We start from the raw sequence: 21485 nt of genomic DNA, 5'->3' as shown, positions 1-21485 counted from the left end.
CCATCATGCAAAGTCGGATGGGGTCAGGAGGGTTAGTGCTAACTCTCTTGTGGCAAGAAGTGCAAAGCACCTTTGTCTTCACTAGGATAGTATGGCACGGCAATTGTCTTACTATCTTCAAAGGAAAACAGCTTTTTGGCGGTGAAGATAGATTCGTGGTGTCCCTTGCTCTGCCATGGCGAATAACAGTATGAATTTTGGATGTAAAATGCTTTGAGATCGTTGAAGGAAAAGTTTATGTAAGCAGCAGATGGTTTTAAAAATAACTATCTTTATTGCTGAGACACCTGGCTGAGCTGGAGAAACAAAGCCACTACTTAATTAAGCTTTTCAATACAACAACTCCCTACTCCGGTTCTTTCACTAGGAACAACTTTTCCCTGTAGTATGTAGGAGGGAGTGGATTGCCACCCATGAAAGCTAAAGGTCTTTTTGTGTATCAACAATATTTGGTGGTAGGAGTGAATAATTCAGTGTGTTTTTCATAACTTATTTACTGCTTTTTCCCCAGTTTCTGCTGCCTTGAAGCCCTTGTAGGGGGAGGAGGAGTAAGGGAGCCCTTCATTTCTGAGCAGGTCCTCATCAAATTGCTGGCACAAGTATTTATTTTTATGGTCTTTTTCTGATTTTAGAGAAGGGGGGAGTTGCTAGTTTCTGTATGGCACAAAGCTATTTTCATTAATCTGTTTGTTTTCCTTACGCCCTCCTCTGTGCTGCTTGGTGGCGACTGCACTTGTTTCCCTGTTTCCTTTGTGAATTAGGAGTAAAATATGCAGGCTTCCTGCCCTGCTGAGAAAGCTGGAGATTTTTTTCCCCTTACTTTTTGTCTCAGCAACGTGCTTTACCCAAGCTTGCCATCTGCTGGAAGTCACGTCGCCCCTGCCTGGCATGGCTCTGCGGAGCCAAACCCTGCTCCAGGGAAATCGGAGCTATAAAGAAGTGATGGCTTGCAAATTTCTGCCTCACCGGCAAGCTGTCTCTTCAGTTAGAAAATGCAAGAGCCCTCTACCGGCTTGGTGCTCATTAGCTCATGCAAGCGTCAAGTCCTCTTGGTCTGTTTGCACGCGGCTGGTGTCCTTGCAACAGCGCTGGGGAGCCAGCTTCAGAGCTCTTTGATGCTTGTATGCTTTTCAGTGCCTTTCTGCATGTTCTCCCAGGCCATGCTGCCCCCACCACTTGGTTTTTCCTGGATAACTCTCTTCCAATGCCAGAAGAAGGGCGATTGCGCCCGAAAGCTTGCAAAGAACGTTTTTCCCCAACTACTCAGTTGGTCTAATAAAAGATATCACATCTACCCAAAAAAACCTTGCCGGCCTTTGTCCTTAGACCAACATGGCTACAACCAAAAACCCAGTTCTGATGTCGTTTGCACTCCACTTCCATTTTGCATCTCTGCCGTTATCTCTGCACCTTGACCTGACAGCGAGTCTCTCTGAGAACCGCACCTGGGAACCAGCAACAAGGCTGTAGGTCACAACATTGGGAAGAAGAGGAGGTCTCTTGGCCTTTATAGTCCAATAGGAGATTATATGAATGTGCTGAGGTCTTGGGTTGCAGGGAGGGAGTGGGGAGGCTTTGGGGATGGAGGAGCAACATTAGGTCAGTTCAAACTCATGAGCCTCTTGCCAAAGCACCTCTGAAATCAGTAGTTTGCCCGCACCAAAATACAGGAACACAGTAAAGCCTTTAAAAGTAAATAACTGTCCCATTAGCAAGTGCATTAAGAGAATAAATTCCCAGTGTAAGCATAGATAAATGGAAAGTTAGCTGATTGGGGACCCACAATATATATTTTTCTACGTATCCAAGCAAAGTCTAGTCATTAATAAATGACACAACTAGTTTCTGTGCGTAGACTAGCTTTTTAAACTTATTACTTCAAACTTCTCTTCTATTATCTGCTGCACTTAGTCTGAAAAATGACATTGTTTTTCCCCCAAATTTCTTCTGCCCAAAGATGTTCTGAGCAAAAGTGCATCCCGTACTGTGACAGATGTCCGCTGTTCTTTATTCCTTTTCTCTATATGTATTTCTTCTGGGTCCACATTTCTGTAACAAGCTGAATTTTTTGTTCTGATCTTCTCTTCACCCGCAAAGCCCGCTTGCTATTCAATGGGAGTTAAACTAGTTATTTAAATATAGAGTAGATTAGCAATATAGTTGATAAGTGCTACTTCACGAAGGCTTACGTGGGTATGTATTTTTTCCCCGTATAGGGATTCCAACATCCCAGTGCCCCCACCAAGACACACATGGAAAGAAGTTCGTCATGACAATACAGTCACTTGGTTGGCATCTTGGACAGAAAACGTGCAGGGATCAGTCAAATATGCCATGCTGAATGCCAACTCTAAGCTGAAGGTTGGTCTTACTCTGTGGTTTCAAAAATAATCATCAGAAGCTAGGGTGTCAGAGGCCATACAGATGGGAAAGAGTCCTTTAAAATGCCTATGCCACTGTTTTCCATTGCAGAACATGCTTTTGTTGTGAGAGGGAGAAGTATGTATTGGACTTGATCGCAGCCAAGAGACAAGCATTTGAGCACAGCAAATGTTGAAGCTGAGCTTCGCTGCCAGTTGTTTTGCTTCAATAGTTAACGTACAAAAAAATCAAAAGTTGTAGCTGAATTAGCTGTTTCTGCGAAGAGGCCTGAAGAGAGTAAATAGGCAAGACGGCTGCTGTCCTGCGTTAAATGCTCTCCGGGTCACAGCAGAGGGGTATTTGCCTCTGGGTAGAAAAGAGAGATGCTCTTCAGTCTCTGATGGTGGTAATCTCATATCTTGATTCTCCTATTCTGTCCTTGCCAGAGATAGCGTTGCCACTTGTAGGAAAAGGTTGCCAGGCTCCCTTATGCCGTCTTGTTCTCTGTCCGGGCACGCAGAAGGCTGTGGGTTGGTAGGAGTCTCGTGGTGCCAGTTCCAAACTCCATTGTCAATATAAGGAAAAGTTCAGGTCTTCCTAGATTTTTCTACAGTACCTGGCATAATACGGCATTAACACTGTTCAGTGGCTTTGGGCACCATCACATTCAATTATTAGATGCCACTGGTGATAGACCTGTCATGTGGTCAAGTCTTGTATGTTGACCTCTTGGCCTGTGTACCTCGTGAATGAGGAAGTGAGCTTGGGCTATACATCTCTGATTTAGTTAGTCTATAAAGGGGCAGATCTAATTTGCCCTGTGTGCCTAATACCATCCACCACAGAGCATTTGACTGAGCCTAAGGAGATACAGGACCAATTTTTCCAAGCCCTCTGGATGATCTTGGGCAAATCAGTGCATCTTTCTGTGCCTCTGGTTCCTATCTGAAAAATAGAGCCTCTTCTGGAAAAGCACGTTGGGATCTGCCGATGGAAAGTGCTGTATAAGAGCTGGAGGTTGCGACCCCTTCAGTTCTGTGTTTGGCCGCAGCTGTTCTTCACTGGGGACTGTGGTGTCTGATTCCCGGCCGGGCTCCCATCACATCAGTCCTGCCCAGAGTATTTTCAAAAAGTGGATTGAAACAAACCCTCCATCCACCCACTGCAAATCCCTCTACTGAGCATCTGAACTTGCACTGTGTGCCTGGCTCTTGGTTGCACGGTTGCACGGTTTCTCTTCACAAACCCATATTTCAGTGCAATGATTCTGGAATAATGGTCTCCTCGAGCTTAGCCCAGAATATATTGCTCACCAGGGCTTGCTTTGGGCCCTATACATTGTAAATGAAGCCATACATCCCAAGCAGAGCCAGATGCTAAGATTTACCAAACAGGATCCACATCAACCCTTGGCAGTTGCTTACTATTTATGCCCTTACTAAAATGTTTTTTTGCAGATGAAAGACAGTTACAGTAACTGGTTCAACCAATCTCTGGGTCTATTTTAAGCTGCATAATGTACTGCTCCATATCCTTTGATTATAGCAGAGATTCCAGGCTTATTTGAAGAACCTCCCCGTGTGCAAATGCGCTGCAAGTGTTGCAAATACATTATTTACACCAGATACCGTTTTTTTCCATTGCTCTTTAAGCCAATTCATCCACATCCCCAAGTTTCAGCCTGAAGAATGACTGTGGCTCCATCTAGCGGCTGCAAGCAGGTGCAAGACAATATTTAGCTTTGCCCTGAATTTCTGCTGTTCATCAGTAACAGACCCAAGTCAAAAACCAGGGCTTGCGAGCTGATGCGGTTACTGCAGAATATTTAATTGTATTATTTTAAGTAAGTCTCCTTTTGGAAAATAGAGACTGGAGGGCCCCTTATATTTCCAAGGGAGCTCAGATGCTGCTGTTCTTTGACAAGTGCTTAGCAGCAGCTTGTTAGATCCGCCCTGTGCTTGCTTTTGTCTGTGCGTGTGAATACATTGGCGATCATTCAAAACCACCATATAGGGGAGATGGGCACATGAAAACCTGGAAATGTCCAGGGATTCACCAGGCATGGCACATTACTACGTGTGTCAGACTGAGGAAAAGAGCCTTTATGAAGTCCAGTGCTGGATTTGGATTCCAAACCTCCCAAAGACTTGGGGATATTTTGGAGCAGGTGGTTCGTTTGGTCCGATCTTGGAAGATGAAGTCACTTTTTAGTACCTTGTAGTCTGCCTTTTAACTTGATTTCATTCTCTTCCTTTCTAGGGAGAAAAGGACTGGGAAAAGTATGAAGTTGCCCGGAAGCTGAAGACCTGTGTGGACAGGATCCGGGCTCCGTACTGCCTGGACTGGAGAGCCAAGGAAATGAAGCTGCGGCAACGAGCAGTTGCACTTTACTTCATTGATAAGGTAGGAAATGCTGAGACAAAATGACCCCTGCCTGAGACCCTTCCTGAAAGTGGTGTGGGGCTGGATGGCTAATGGGAGGGCAGTAGGATGTAGATCTGATATCTCTGGTTCCGATCCAGCTTGCTAGCGGGGAAAAAAACAACCTCGGTTGGAAATGCTCTGTCTGCCAGGCAGTCAGTGGGATGGATGACCTGACATGACCCGGATGGCTCTTAGCTTTGAGGCTTTTGACACTGATTTGCACTGGTGCTGACAGAAGGGAATGAGTGTGGAAACTGAACTCTATTCCCATCCCTGGGTTTGTCTTGCCACTGCACCTGCTCTACGGGTGGACACACCATTTCGGTCCCCAGGGCCGTCAATACAACACCTTTCAGGAGCAATAAGGGCCAGATGCTTTTCTGCTTTCAAGCACAGAAGTTGACATTTGCACCCAAGCGTGTTTCTATTCCACTCTACTCGAGTTGTGGAAGATCATTCAAAACCATCGTATAAGGGAGATGAGCACATTTTGTTGTGATTGGGTCATAGGGGCAAGATGAGAATGAAAATAGATGCGTTAATGAATTTTTCAGGACTTGAACAGGGTAGGAGAGAACCATGTTTAGGCATGTACGCCTACTTCAGTGCCTGAGAAGCTATAACTGGGATAGAATCGGGCCCTAGGTTATCCATTCTTAAAAATACAATCCTCCATGGCTTGGCTGGACCCTGAGCACTGAGAACCTCTATGTATTTCTTACGACGGCAGACTGCAGATGGCACCTGCTTGGTTTCTGAGGGAGATGAGGGATTGCCCAGCCTTCGCGTTTTAGAGCACTTGGGTGTATTGCAAACCTGGTCGTATTGATTATGATCTGACATCAGAACTTCTCAGTGGCTAAAGATGGCATTAGCTATGGTGAATGAACATATTTTGCACATGCGCGCCAGTTAAAATTTGTAGCTCTGAAGACTTTTTAGTGTTGGGTGCCAGTGAATATAGGCATTTGAGGCATCCTGGCTTGTAGATGGGGGAACCCTCTGTATGGATGCACTAAAATGCATCCAGCCATGCAAATCTATTATAAATATTGTGGTCATGTGGATTTTCTAAAACAACCGAGGACAGCATTTCCCGCATCTGATATTTAGGTGGTGGTTTGCTCACTTGATATATTTACCCGTTACAGATAAACACTTCAGCAAAATTCCCTGTCTATCTCTTGTTGCTGCTTGATACAAATGAGTGCTAGCTCTGATGATGGGGATCTTTCCAACTATCTATGGGAAATAACAAGGCTTTGCATTTTGGCATCTCCTTCAAAAGCCAAAACTAAGGCTGACTCATAGGAACATGGGACTGGAAGGGGCCTCCTGGGCCATGAAGTCCATCTCCTGCTTGTGCAAGAAACCTTTACCCAAGGAGCCCTTGAAATCACCACTTCAAGCCCACAATCCATTCCCTTGTGCCAGGGTAAGGGCAGAGCACCTGATCGCCTGGCACATTCGGTACTATATTGTATGATTTACACTAGAAAGCCGGTCATGAATTTAATGTCAGGCTGCTTTTTTTTTTTCAATCTTTACCTACCACTACGAATTTGTTGCTAGAGAAAAGTATCAGGCTCTCAGCCCTAGAGAATTATGTCCTGTATCAAGTCACACAGCGGTGATGGGAGGGAGAGTGGGGAAGATCCTAGTGCTTTTGTTTTCATTTCCTATTTAAGTCTCTCTCAGATCTTGTTTTGAGTGAAATCCCTTGCCCAGGGAGATGCTGCAAAAGGTTATTAGGCTAAACCTCTTCACACTGAATTCTGCATGAATAATTCAAGCCCCTTAGTTAGCATTCAGCCACATCACCTCACTTGTCACTCACCAAAGGTTAGTGCTTCCGTCGTTGTCCAACAGAACTTGTCCCCAAGCACCTTCCTTCTCCTTCACTCTCCCTCCACCTCCCTTATATTTTTTTTAAAACAGGCACTGGTTTGATGAAGATACTTCTTGGCTGTGCCCACTCTCTTTTTCTTTTTCTTTTTTTCAGCTCAGTCCTTCCAGGCCCCTCTGTTGCTTCTGGGTAGTTTGAGTGGCTGCCACTGAACACAGTGTCTTTGGCATCCTTATTTCTGTTATAAGCTTGGGGTAGACCTCTGAAGTTCAGATCCACAATGGTGATTTCCTACCAGTGTTATGCAGGCTTCTGAATTGCACGAGCCCTTTGCAACAGGCCATCCAGGACCAACTCGGAGGCTTTTCGCACAAGTCTCTATCACTTGAGCCCAAGGAATAACTCTGTTATCTGGTAGCAGCAGTCTGGTCCCAGCCTCGGTGGACCGGCTGGCCAATGCCAGTTGTAACTCCCTGAGCATCTCCTGGGCAGGAAAGCTTGGAACGGGCAAGTTAACTCCCAACCCAGGTGAGCATCTTTGGCAATGGTTGAGACTCAGCCAGCTCTAGAGAGTAGGGCTTTATTTATTCCCATTCAACCCCCTATTACTCGCTGATCATCAGTAGTCATAGTACTTTGCAGTGCTTTGAAGCTTAAGGACAGTGACGAGTTAATGAGTTGTTGTCTAGGAAAGGAAAATGTTGAATGATGGGACAAGGTTACACAAAGCGTGTGGCAGAACCCAGAACTTCTTCCCAGTGTGTTCTCCGCACTGAATCGGTACTGGGGTTTTCACCAGGAAACGGCAGACCTGTTGTTGCCCTATCTGGACGGGCATGCTTGGTCCGTGCCCTTTTTGACGAGATGCCTAGACTCTATCCACCCCTGTCACTCAATACCTCTGAAGAAGGTGCTTTGATAGCGAGTGTGAAGCTCTGACTCGCTATCAAAGCACATTCAACCCAGGCATCTGAAGGATTTAGATGCCTGGGTTGCATTAACTTTAATGGGAACGGGTGTTTGGGTCCCTGGACCCCTGTGTTGGGGGAACTTGGATTTAGCCCTTCAGGATGGCTGCAGTGATATTCCCTGGAAGCCTGAAACTCTCGTCTGAATCACCATAAAAACAGTGCTCGTTAAGTGAAGGGAGCACTCGGATTGGGACCCAAGAAACACTTTGGGTAACCTAATTTTTACTTCAGCAAAATTTGAGGGAGGCAGTCGCACTTCAGGAACCTCTTCCTTCTCTAGAGCAGCAGTTCCCAAACTCGGAAAGATCATCCACTGCCAATTTAAAACGATACAACCTTCAATACCACCAGGACTCCCTTTCCTAGCATTTTCTACTTACTCCTGAGCCTCGCAGACAGAAGGCACGTCAGCATGTTGCAGCCCTTCATTTTGGCTGTCTTGTGTCCTCTCCTTGTTCAGATGCACTTCATACTACTTCTTATTCCATTGTGCCTGGCTCTTTATTATACTAGATAACATACCTCAACCTCCAAAATGGTGTCCTCAATCATGGTTCCCAGGTAACCTTCTGGTGCATTTTTTCCTGATTTACATTAAGTGATTTGGATAAGTTGCATCCATCCCAATTCTGGAATTTCTTGTATGCTCATGAATACAATTTCTTGTCTTCTCATGAAGGCACATTTGCTTTCCATCTTCACCAGATGCCAACGGCTCTCTTTTCTTTAGTTGTCCTTCCACTCATGTCTTTCCAGTTTAACTGCCCCTGCTTGAAGGCTTTGGTCTAAACCAAAGTCATCTGATTTGAAAGTGTTTCTCTTACTCTTCACATCATCCCATATCAACTCGAAAATAGGTATCGTTGTCCAATGAGTTAATGCATCATGAGGATATAGGCTGCTTATTCTTCATGCCCCTTCAGCACTAGAGGAGTCGGGATTCCTTGGCGCTATTTCTGGTTCTGCCACTGACTTCCGCTTCCCTGCTGTGGTGGCCAACAAGCATGCCAGTTTGTGATGAGTGAAGCCAATGGGAACGAGATCGAGACCACTCATTTCATTTCTCACTGGCTTGAGAATGAACTGGCCAATGCAAGGTGAACTATTCTATACTCCATTACCAGTCTCTAGGGCCATGAAGCCTTCCCCAGCAAAGATGAACTTTGAAGATGATATTTACTGAGGTTCTCCCAGGTTTGAGTCTGAGCTCATATAAATTCTGACAGAGAGAAAATGACTCTGAACGATGACCAAGACCTGAAAGCAAAAAAGGGGAAAAAAAAGGAAAACCAGAGAGGAATTTGGGAGCATAGCTCAGAAAGATATAAACAGCAGCTTGAAAGCCAAGTTAGTAGTACACAAAGATGTAATGTCCTTGCAGCTTGATGCTCCAGGGCCCGAGGCAACTTAGGTATGACACATGCTGTTCTGTTTTTAAGCTGGCTCTCAGAGCAGGGAACGAAAAGGAAGAAGGGGAGACGGCCGATACAGTCGGCTGCTGCTCGCTGAGAGTGGAGCGTGTGAAACTGCACCCGGAGCTCGGCAGAGAAAAGCACGTGGTGGAATTTGATTCCAGGGTAAAGACTCCATCCAATACTACAACAAAATGTCCGTGGAAAAGAAGGTAAAATGCAAAGGAAAATCACTTCTAAATGTGGGGGAGAAAGCTTGAGCTTGGAGATAGGGCTGGGACTGGAAGTCAGGAGCTCTGGGCTCTCTTTCTGGCTCTGCAACTGAAGTCCTTTTTGACTTGGGGCATGTCACTTCTCCCCTGCGTGCCTCTGATCATGAGCACTCCTCCCCTACATGCCTCTCACCCCTTATATCTTAAACTCCTTGGAAGCAGTAATTGTGGGCTCTGCACATGAGTGTGATTTTTTTTTAATTTTTTTTTTATTTTTAGGGCTGATTTGCTCAGCAGGCAAAGATGCTTTGGTTTAAACCAAGCTTTTTTTTTTTTTTTAGTTTTACTTCAGCCAAACCAAAATAAGCCTGTGTTAAACAAGTCGGTCTTCGTTGTGCATTCCTCTAAGACGGTTTAAAATGCTGGTCTCTACCACTCACTCTGCGCAGCACCTAATCCTAGGTGGGACCTTGAGGCAGTACCATAATGGGAATACTCGCCCCATGGGGAAACTGCAGTCAGAACCCTTTTTTTTGGCCTTGGGATGTGATTCCATGCAGAGCGACTTTAATAAGCCATTAGTTTACTTTCCTAATAAAAACACTCCATGATTATGCAAAGGGAAGAGGATAAAGCAAGGCTGTCTTGTGCTAAGCAATAAACCTTTTGCATATGGTTATACAGCTATACTTTGCCCTTATAGTGCCTTTCACAGAAGGATCTCAAGACATTTTCCAGACGTTAGTTAATTAATCTCCATAACATCCGTGCGAATTAGGTAACTTATCTACTCTTTTACAGATGGATGAAATGAGGCACATAGAGGTTAAGTGCTTTGCCTGAAGTTGAGCAGTGACATGGAGGAAAAGTTGGGAATGGAGCAGAGCGCCCTGGCATGGTGGTCTCCCAGTGCCGCATGGTTGTCTTAGGTCCCATTTCAAAGGAGAAGGGTCTAGAGTTGAACTCCGTATGTGTTTGCAAAACCTTAACTTCTTCAACTTCACGGGAAATACTAGCCAAGCACCTGACAGGCATTTTTCTAGATTAAACTCAAGGCTTTTACTATGCAAACAATGATTTCTTATTTGAAAAGAATCTCTCCTCTAAAGAGAACAAAATGCAATCTCAACAAGCACTTGTGTTTTGATTAAAAAAATATACTTGAACCTCAGACCGGAACACACATTTTTCTGAGCGGCTGGCTTCGAAGTCTGGCAAAACAAGCACTCCTGTCCTTAGGGAAATAACGAATTTGTACAAGCATTCGGCAGATTTTTGACCAGATGTTTTTCATTAGAAATGGGAGCTTCTGCATGTTCATGCATTTCGGCGTTCTGGAAATCTGGGATTTTTACCTTTTTAGATTGAGGACATCTGACAGCTTGAGCTAGACGGAGGACGGCGCAGTCTGACTAAACGTAGTCACTGCTAGGTACAACATGAAACGGCAGAGGCTCAGATCTGTGGTGGTTTCAGCCCTGCAGATTCTCTCAGATGTGATCAATGGGGTCTCCTGCCTGCTTTTGTCAAGTGACGTGTTTACTGATGTAAGACCCATTTATCTTTGCAATGCGCTGACTGATGATGATCTATTCTGTTTTAATAAGGTGTTTAAAAATCTCCAGCTGTTTATGAAGAACAAGCAAGGGGGAGATGATCTATTTGACAGGCTGAACGTGAGTATGAGCCTTGCACAGAGCCATCGTGGTGGTGGTAGTGATTAATATTGACGTATTGAATTTGGCGGCTCTTATCTAAGCAATCTACTGCCAGATGGTGAACGAACCAGGGGAGGCTGCAAAAAAAAAGGGAGAGAGACTCCCTACCTGTTGCTTTCTCCTGTCACTAAACTCACTGGGTGGCACAGCCAGGGAATAGGACAGGGGTGGGCAAAATGCGGCCCGTGGGCCGGATGTGGCCCACCAGGCCATACTATCCAGCCTGCGGGGCCCCTAAAAAATTAGAAAATTAATATATATCTGCCCCTGGCTGCCTGTAATATGGCCCTCAATGACTTGCCAAAACTCAGTATGCGGCCCTCCGCCCGAAATAATTGCCCGCCCCTGGAATAGGAGGAAGGTGGTGGGGGCCAAAGGATGCAAGTCCTGGTCCCATGTTCTTGTCCTTATTGATGCCAAACTCCAGAGAAGTCATTACTTCAAGAGAAACTCTTTTTTTTTCCTCCCAAGGGAAATGAGCATCAGTGGCCTCACTCCAACCCTCAACAAATTACCTTTGTTCTTCCAATTAATTTAGCCTTCTGCATAGTGTGCAGCAAATGTATAATTAGCTCCAGAAAAAGACAGAAATGTTATTTCAAAAAACTCTTTGAAATGCCCCAAAGAGACATTCCAGCAGGTTTTACCCAGTGTTCCCTTCTCTCCATTCCCACTTTAATTACCACTGAGCCTCCTTGTTTAATGCTATTTTATGGAGCACTTCTTTTCTCTCTACTGCTATTAGAAAGTCACTGGTGTGGAAAAGCCATGGAGAGTGTCATGAGAAGAATCATGGCTGAGGCAGTGCGTTTGAAAATGTTTTTCAGAACCTAAAGGGAGGTTTGGATTTCTCTTAATTTAAAGCCCCCAAACAGCAGGGGACAGAGATGGATCCAGCTCTGCAGAAAAACGCTAAAGCTGCCAAATTTTCCATCCTTGCTTGTGAGAAGTGGGATCACAGCGGATGTGTGAACTATTGCCGCTCTGACTACAATCTGTATGCATTTAAGGACAGAGCGTCTGAGGGCCGGCCACCAGGGATGCTGGGTAAAATGTGTGGCTTCCAGTGCAGGCAAGGGTTTTCTCTGCCAAGATGAGGCCTGGAGTCGTCATACCCAGCCAAGCTCGTTCTTCTGGTCTTAGAGTAGCAGGAGAGGGCAAAGTCGAGTCTGTGCGGTTTCCTTGTCTTTACTCTCGGTACCACGCTGCCCTTTAGAGCAGAAGGCAGCAAGCACCCAACCACCCCGCTGCCCGAGCTCGGCAAAGAAGGAGCGGAAACTCTCCTGGATGGACTCAGCCGTCTGGAGCCAAACTCTCTTCACCACTGCCAGCTGCTGGGGGGTGGTGAGGGGAAGTCCAGCTGGGGCTCTGGACATGAGCAATGTGTAGCCACTATTTTACCATTGCGATCCTTATTTTCTGCCTGATTAGTCCTTCTGCCCATCCCCTTCCTAGTCCTGCTGGCATCTTTTCCGTTCCTTCTTTCTCCCCTCTTGCCACGTCATCTTACTCCTGCCCCATAGGAAAACATGGTGCGCCAATCATCTATCACATGCTTGCGCGTGGTATCCTTTTCCCCCATTCCTGGTATGGTTTTTTCTTTAGGTCTTCTAGATTTGGAGGCATGGGTTCTTTCTCGTGAATAAAGCCCCCAAAATGACGTGGGGACTTTCTGCTGTTACATTGGTTATTCTATATACATAAAAGGCTTAGGCCGTATGCCTATGTGCCTGTCTGTCTGTCCATAACGCTCTTGGAGCACTCTGATTGGCTGTGTTGGCAGCCAATTGCAATGCTTACTGAAACAGCCAATCAGAGTGCTCCACACAGACAGACAGATGGCCGGACATGGGTGGGGGTGTGTTGTGGGGCAGGATGCAGAGCTGGGGGAAGGTTGTGGTGCATGGCTGGATGCAGAGTGGTGGCAGCATGGGGCGGGGGGGTAGGTGCCCCCCACTGCCCTGCACTAGGGGGAAGGGGGGAAGGGGCTGCATGCTGGACATGGAGGTGTGGGGGGTATGGTGCAGGGCCAGACAGGGAGCATGCAGGGGGAAAACATGGAGTTGCAGCAGTGAGGGCCAGTGTCTGGCAGCCACCGCGTGCAAGCTTCCCCCATCCCCCTGCTCCTGGGAGGTGGTGGCAGTGCGGGGTGGTGGCGCACGGCGCCTCGTCCTGCCCGCCCCCGTTTCCCCCATCATTCTTGACGGGTAATTCGCTAGCCATTAATAAAGTCCTGGATTCAAGGTTCCACTTCAAGATGGGTACGTGTATTCCAGGGCCTGGATACATCAAAGGAAGAGAAAACCCTTCTTGTGATGAGAATTACTAGTGTACTGTGAGTCGAAACCTCAGGATGCTGGGAAGGTGCCACGGTAGCTCTTCGAAGCACTTTGGCCCTGCTGATTCATATAGCAGACAATGACAAAGTGTTTTACAGAAAACGTAGAGAAAGAGCACCTTTTCCTCAGCTTTTGTGAACACAGAAGCATTTGAGAAACCCCCTTGATTAAGTGTAGAGCCAGAGTAAGTCATTCTTAAACTAAAGGTGTATCATTCTGATTGCAGACCTCAATGCTTAATAAGTACCTTCAGTGTCTGATGGAGGGATTGACAGCCAAGGTTTTTCGAATGTACAATGCCTCTATTACCCTGCAACAACAGCTGAAAGCGCTCACAGATTGTAAGTTTAGAAAGGGGTGCGTGCTTCCATAAATGTCTGGGGAGCGGACCACCACTCTCCCTTGTTTTGTGCTGGTATAAACTAAGAAACAATGAGAATATTAGTTATCATCCAGTTGTTTAAGAATAATCACTGTCTATACATTAAGAGTCTGCTTCCACTACCCTTGCTTCTGCGAGTTTTGGCTGCACAGTTGATCTATCCAGAAAAGGTAAGATTCACTAGAATTATAGGACAGCACCTAAAATGACAGATGGGAATTATATGATCACACATATCCCATAGTATGGACTATGTAGACATGTACAACCTGGGTTCGCTTGCACTTACTCTGGGTTACACTGATATAACCTCATTGTTTTAGCCGGAGCTGTATTCTTGATGAACCAATATAAAAAAAGGAAGAGAATCTGGCATGCTGCACATGGTGAGAGAGACCAAGGAACTAGGTTATAACTGAGGCCTCCTGCTTATTCAGCAAGAATATATGCATATATAACCATATACATATACCTAGAAGCCAATTCCCAAAAAACAAACCTTTTAAATACCATTTCTAAGCCAACACTGCTTATTCAGCAAGACTCCTCTGCTAAACAGCCTTGTGCTCATTCGTTCTTCCTAGCTCGAGACAGCATCCCAGCCAACATCCTGTCCTACAACAGAGCTAACAGAGCGGTTGCAGTCCTGTGCAACCACCAGCGTGCACCACCCAAGACCTTTGAGCAGTCCATGGCTAATCTCCAAGCTAAGGTAAGACAGCAGCGGTCTGACATGGATGACTACACTTCCCCTCATTATGGGCTGCTTTGCTAGTAATGTTCCGCTCATTGGGAGATGTTTTGAAATATTCTTATTCAAAGATATTTGTAGATCGTATTTTTGCTGAGCAGCTCTTTGTCAATCCCAGCTGACAAACAGGTCTGCAGAGGATGTTAGATATGGTTGCTAATCCCAGCTGTCACTGATCTTGCTTTTCTTTGTTGTGTGGCTCCATATCCTCTCTCTCTTTTTTTTTTTTTTTTAAATCTTGTCCCTTAAATTGTGAGCTCTCTGGGGAAAGGATTGGCCCTCACTACACACACACACACACACTCTCTCTCTATACATACATACATAAACATACATACAAACACACACATATTATATATAGTGTGTGTGTATGTATGTGTATGTGTGCACGCACACACACTCGTGCAGGGACTGATAATGGATAATAGGCCAGAACAGCACCAAATAGCTCAGCCCAGCCATGAACTCTGTATATGAGGGATATTTATTTAGGCCCCCAACCAAGACTGGGGCTGCACTATACCAAGTATTGAAAGAAAAGAAAGAAAAGAAAAAATACATATATATAAAGTATTGAAAGAAAAGAAAGAAAAGAAAAAAAAATATATCTATATATTCAATACTTGGCATAGTGCAGCCCCAGTCTTGGTTGGGGGTCTAAATAAATATCCCTCATATAGGGAGTTCATGCCTGGGCTATTTGGTGTTGCTCTGGCCTATCTCCATTATCAGTCCCTGCACTTGCTACAACGAAGAACTTTTCAGATGTTGCCACACTTGTATTTTGACAGACCTGTCATAGTTGAAATGCTCCCTTCTGTCTCCTGTCTTAGATTGAGACCAAGAGGGAACAGCTTTCCCTAGCAAAGAAAGAGCTGAAGCAAGCTAAGCAAGATGTGAAGGGCAGCGACAGTGAAAAATTGAAGAAGTGAGTACAATTTAATTTGGTTAATTGTCCAGGGGTCCTTATGAAACTTGTGTGAATGGTGAAATGCTGTTCTTGAGAATAAGCAGCGTACACTGCCTATTTGCAATGCCATTTCGTCCCCCGTTCACCAGAACACTCTCATTAGACTGGAACACAGTCCCTCACTGGGCAGAAATCCTGCAACAAAATGAGGGAACACGGGTTAGGACAGGAAGTGAAGGATGCCGTTGTGCCCAATTTCTACTTTAGGGGGAGCTTAAGGAGGCAAAATGGTCGCTGATTTGACACCTCTGCTACTGAGAAGTGCCATGGCTCTTTATATCTCAGCTTACTGGCAAAGTATCTCAGTATTAATTATTATGATCCAGGACTTCAGCTTGATTTTTTTTATTTCAACGAGAACCTGCCTCTTCAGGCTGCACAGCCAGCTCCCTTTAACACCACACTGGAATTTCATTGCAGAGGACAGAGTGCCATCTACTGAATCAGGCTGACACAGGTTTGTGTCCCTTGTAAGAACATCTTGTCCTTTTGTAGTTTTATAGATCAACTTGTTCCTCTCTGCTCTCATGTTTCATTTAGGATTGTTAGGTCTTTAGCTTGTAACTGTCTCTCTCTCTCTCTCTCTGGCCAGCGCACCGATGATGCTCAGCAAATAACCGATGAGAATGTGAGTGACATACCAACAATGCTGAGTTGCACAAATGAATTTCTGAAACACATTACTAAGCTTTTCCAATTACTTTCTTTCCATGGTTCAGTCCATAATTCTGAGGACCATTCGACTGGTTTCATAACAACACTTCCATCTCCTTGCTGGGCATTATGCATATTTCCAGCAACTCTAGGACCAATCCTCATCAAGAAGCAATTGAATTAATTGAAAATGAGGAGGACCGTGTTTTGCATTTAGATAGCTCTGCAAATTTGATGTTGTTTGCAAACAATTCCTGCAGATGTCATTTTGGTTTAAAAGCTGACAAGTTACAGACTGTTGAATTTGCAGAGAGTGCTGGAATTGTGATGGAGGGAATAGAAAGCAGTTTGCAAATGACTCTGTGAACTAAGATATCCATGACATTGATTTTTGTCTACTCGGATGAGCGTCAAACGTTGTTAGCTCATGGCTAATGACTATGAGAGGTTTTCCTTTTAGCGAAAATGATAAGTCTCCTGTGGGTTTTGCAACAGGAAAATCAAGGTTCTGCCTGTATCATTGGGAAGCTCTGGGGTAGCTGTTGAAGTACTTGGATGGTCATAAGTGGTCATTGATTGCTTAAAATATTTTACTGGAGGTGGCTCTGAATTTTGCCAGCTTTCAAGAGTCAGCTGGGAGCTGGGGTGTGGTTTTTGGCCATCTCTGCTGGCAAATTCAATTGATTTGCAAGTCAGTTTATTCCAACAGTCACACACAGCTATGGGTCTTCCCTCCCTGGAATGTAGCAAAGACGAGTAAAATCATGCTGGGGGCCTCCTTCTCCAACTATGGCAGCTGCAGTCCATAATGTCTCATATAGCTCCGAGGGAGCAGTGAATCATTTGGTGCCTGTCATAGAAACTTTCTACCTGGAGGAGCAACCTACCACCAAAACTTTACCTCAGTCACCAACTTAGTCCCCTTCAGGAATCAAGCCTGTGATACTGCTAACTTCACTTGGTATTCCCCCGCGAACCACTAAACAGCATTAATGCAACGGATCCAGTTGCTTAGTGACAGTCACAGACTCCTATGATACCAATGTATATTTTGGCCTGTACTAGTAGGTATAAATATTAGTCATATAATAGAGGAGAACATATAGGTTAAGTACAGACAGTCAAAAAGCCCGAGGCTGAATTGATCCAGTCTTTGCAGGTTAGTCTAAACTACAGAGATTAAACTGAGAAACAACTGGACAGACCATCACTTTTGATACATGAAATGCAGCCATATGCCTGCAGTGGCCAAGGCCAGAAACCAGGGGTGGGGCACAAGAGCAGAGCTCTCTGGCACATAGCCAGCATGGGATGTGTGTCTGCTTCTTCTTCCTGCGGCCCCCCGAGGTCTCCGGGATTTGCAGTCCAGAGTCACAGCAGCAGGCCTCTGCAGAGTTAGCAAGGTGAACACTCAGGCCGCATGGATGGAAAGCTCCAATTCATACACTAGAAGATGATTACAGTTTCAGTTTGGGGGCGTGATGCTGCAGACTGGTATGGAAGCGTGGTATGCTATGGCAGAGCACGCCACAGTGTGGCCTCATGCTCTCAAGCAAGGCTGTGAAAGGGCCTGGGTGTCTTGCTATCTCTTGGCACCTTGAGAGAATTGGAGCTTCCAGTTTCTTTCCAAGTAATGTTTTTTTTTCACTGTAACTAGTTAACACTCCTTAACTTCAGCATAAGGAATTTCCCTTTGGGAAGAAAAATCTCCCTATCTCCTGATGTGACTTATCTGTAATCAAGCAGAAGTCTCCAAATTTCAAGCAGCGTGCCTCTTGTAGAGCTGTCATGCTGCTAACGATGGACTCTCAAGCTGTGCTTGCTTTGATTAGGCCAAGAACACTTAAAAGATAAGTGGTGTAGGTGGTAGCCATGTTGGTCTAAGGCAGGGGTTTTCAACCTTTTTGGATCATTGTACCCCCGCCACCAAATAGCAGGGGGGCAGGGGCGCATGGCCGGACATGGAGCAGCAGCAGCCACAGCATGCAAGCTTACCCTGCCCCCCACATCTGGCCGGGCAGGCATGCCAGTTGACAACCCCTGGTCTAAGAACCTAGGCAGACAATGTTCTTCGGATAATCCAATATCTTTTATTAGACCAACTCAAATTCGAGTTGGTGTAATAAAAGATACCGGGCTTACCCAAAGAACCTTGTCTGCCTACTTAGTTCTTCTGGTCTTCCTGGAGGCCGTCTAGAGACTTTTTGTCTGAGGGAGCACCTGCTGGAACAGACTTGGCTGGAACATCCCCTGATGAAGTGCATTCATCCCTGAGAAACCTAAAAGCTGCTCCACAGAGAGAGCCTTTCTGGTTCTGTCTGCTCCAAGTACAGGGAAGAAATGTCTCTCCTTTTCCAAACCAGGATGCAAGAGCGATGGAAGAGTCTTTGGGTTTTATTTGGTTGAGATCAAGGACGGCTGCCTCATCTTCTCATAAAGGGGTTCCCCACAAATACCACTATAAATTCCCCAGCGCTGAACCAGGATTCCAATGGGAGTACTTTCCCCATGAGGACTGGTGTACTCAGTGTTGTTGAAACCAGCGCCGCCACCATCTTCTGTCATTGGGATAAACTAACCCAGGTGGCAACTCCATGGCTCTGTTGAGATCCATTCCTATATCAAGATCCCATCCCATCTCTGCTTCAACACAAACTGCTTCTTCACTCGCTTCTTCTGTAGAAGCACCACAAATTACAATCTTTGCCATCTGTGTTCTCAGCTGAACTTGCTCTGCCCCCCGCATTCGCTGCTGTTCCAGCATTTGCTGCTGTCAGTTGGAGTTCATATAGTGGCTTCAAAGTCCCAGTGCCTGCAATGTCAATGGTTTGGGAGCCCTCTGCATTAGACTGTGCATGTGCAGAGTCAACCCAAGGTGAAAATACAGCTGCTTCCTCTACACTAACTGCTCCTTGAAGTTTGTTGTGCAAGAATACATCCCATCTCCTCCCTCCACCCTCATAGCTTGAGTCATCCTTGATAGTATCCTACTTAGAAGGAACTAAGGGCAGGCAGGCCTTTGGCTGAAAGCAGCTCACAGTGGTACTGCTACTCAAAATGCACGGGGTGAATGCATACCCACAGCAGAATGTAAATACCATCTTTTCCTGCACTTAATTTGCCCTGGAATAAGATATACACCTTGTTTTTTTGAAAGGCAGAATGAAGGAAAGATCTTTCTTTTAGAAAGTAATTTAGGATCAGCAGTTAGGATGCTGAGCCTGCTCATTTTTCTGCTCTGTGGACTACAGAAACTGCTTTTACCATATTTCTCATATATACTATGCACTACAATTTCCAGCAGCTAGCTTTTGGGGAAAAGGTGTGTATTGTTCGTGGGGAAATACAATATGTGCAATGCATCTTGAAGAACGTAACTGCCATCTTGCATTTGCCATGTCACGTATGCAGGTGGCCCAGCATTTGTGTCCGAGGGGAGTATGTGCTAGTGTTAGCGTATTCATTTGCCTGCTCCCAGGCTCCCTTAAGCTCCTTTAGACCAAACTTCACTTTGCTACTTTTCTATTGCTTAAAACTCAATGTGGATTAATGGCAACTGTAGATCTATTTTGCTTATTCCTTTGTTAGTGAGTGGAACTGTGAGAGCAGGGCCGTCCCTACCAGGGCGCGAATCGAGGCAACCGACCCAGGCCCCTCACAGCGGCCACGGCCCATCTTGCAGGGCCTGCCTGGTGCTGGTGACCATGCCACCACTGCCACTGGCTTCTCATCTGGCCACTCGCCACCCCACCCCGCTCCCACCGCTGCCGCCGGCTTCACTGTGTCTGGACCCTGCACAGGCTGATTTGCCCCAAGCCCCACACCCTGTTAGGTTCGTCTCTGGTGAGACCCATATCAGTTACCTGAAAAGGAATGGCATCCTTTGACCACAGGTTAATGCAGAGCAAGAAAAAAGCAGTGCAAGGAATAGAAGGTTTGCAGAAACCGGAGGTGCAAGTGATTGACCAGGGAGAAAACAAGCAAATTGCTTTGGGCACCTCCAAACTGAACTACCTGGATCCTCGGATCACTGTCGCATGGCGAGTCCTTCCTCCCAAGTATGAGAGGCATTGTCCAGTAACAAAAGTTGTATCCTTTAAATATACTGGTGTAGTCCATTCACAGCATCTGATGCAGTCGGTTGTTGCCTACAAAAGCTCATTTCTCTCTGACCCACTTAGTCTCAAAGTTGCCAACCTGTCCAGGGGGTTTTAAAACCTGGTCATCGCTTGTGGCTTGATCTAAGTCCATGGGAAATATGCTTAGCTCCAGTGCTTTCTGGATGTGGCCCATGAGTCCTGATTTAGGAAGGCATGTCAATGCATTTGTGCTGTTTGACGTTCGGGTGGACGGGATGGGGCCGCAGGCAGCTGGGGAGCAGCATCCAGGAGTGGGACGGGGGGCAGGACCAGGGTCAGGATCACTTGGCAGTGACAGTGTAATGCCAGGGCCTGAGAGAGAGGTTCCTAATACTATCAAAGAAATTTGGTTCAAAGACCCTCAGTTATCATTTCCATTATGTTAAGGACCACGTATTTATTCTCTTGGTAAAGGTCCATGGCTGCCTATCGCATGCACGTGATAATATTAAATAATCATTTTTTCCGGGTGTAAAAACTGGGGTGTTCTGCTGGAGAAAATCTACAGCAAAACCCATCGAGATAAATTTGCTTGGGCAATAGACATGACAGAAGCAGATTTCATATTCTAGCCTTTCCTTTTCCTGGAGTGTTTGCTCTGTCCCTATCAGTTAAAGCAACGACTGTGAGTTAGCATTCTGAAATTGAAATTGAGATCAAAGGGATATGGCGTAAATCAGTTTTTATAGCATAGCTTTAAATAATCAAGTCATGCTGGAGCAGACTGCGACAGAGACTTATACGTTTGATGCTGCCTTTTAAATGTGATTGTGCTTTTTAATTGTGTAGCTGCAATCTGTGGGGTGATTTTAAGATGAGTTGTGGCATGGAAAGCCAATCAATTTTAAATATGCTGTAAGTTGAATAAACCTTTGTTTTTTTAACTTTGTGTGATATGAGAAGAAGAGACTTGTTCTGTGCTTTGTGGGGGTGGAAGAGTTTCCTGAGATGGGGCAGAGGCAGCAAGTAGATCGGGGAGAGCAGTTATTTGGGCTGGAAGGCCACTTCAGGAGTTTTGGTGAGCTGATGAGAGCTGGGAGGGGGTGCTGACCCAGCCTCAGCCTCCCCAGCGTCACGGCTGCTTACACCAACTGGTGTGGGGTGGGGGGGAGCCAATTGATCCTATCCAGCCCCGTCTGCCCCGCACACACCACCAGAGGCACTGGACAAAGCAGGCAGATGAGACTGGGATGGGACCTCCACAGGCAGGGCGTGCTCAGCTACGTGGATGGGATAGGGTTGCAGGCAGGTGGGGAGCAGCATCCAGGAGTGGGGCAGGGGCAGGGCCGGGATCACTAAGCAGCGA

The 21485-nt window shown here is 45.8% G+C and overlaps 1 protein-coding gene across 1 annotated transcript; it reads left to right on the top strand.

Annotated features, from left to right (window-relative positions):
• The first annotated feature begins 1332 nt into the window (after positions 1-1332).
• Positions 1333-20751, top strand: LOC102372634 (DNA topoisomerase 1-like). Its single transcript, XM_014519302.1, is given in 11 exon segments — positions 1333-1466; positions 2217-2361; positions 4621-4764; positions 9042-9168; positions 9171-9226; positions 10834-10902; positions 13510-13624; positions 14250-14377; positions 15250-15344; positions 19934-20079; positions 20648-20751. Coding segments are annotated over 11 exon segments (1263 nt in total).
• The last annotated feature ends 734 nt before the right edge of the window (positions 20752-21485 follow it).

This window comes from Alligator sinensis, unplaced genomic scaffold (assembly GCF_000455745.1).
Source record: "Alligator sinensis unplaced genomic scaffold, ASM45574v1 scaffold226_1, whole genome shotgun sequence".
Classification (NCBI taxonomy): Eukaryota; Metazoa; Chordata; order Crocodylia; family Alligatoridae; genus Alligator; species Alligator sinensis.
Note: the sequence above shows the minus strand (reverse complement) of the source record. Positions and strands in the feature narration are given on the sequence as shown.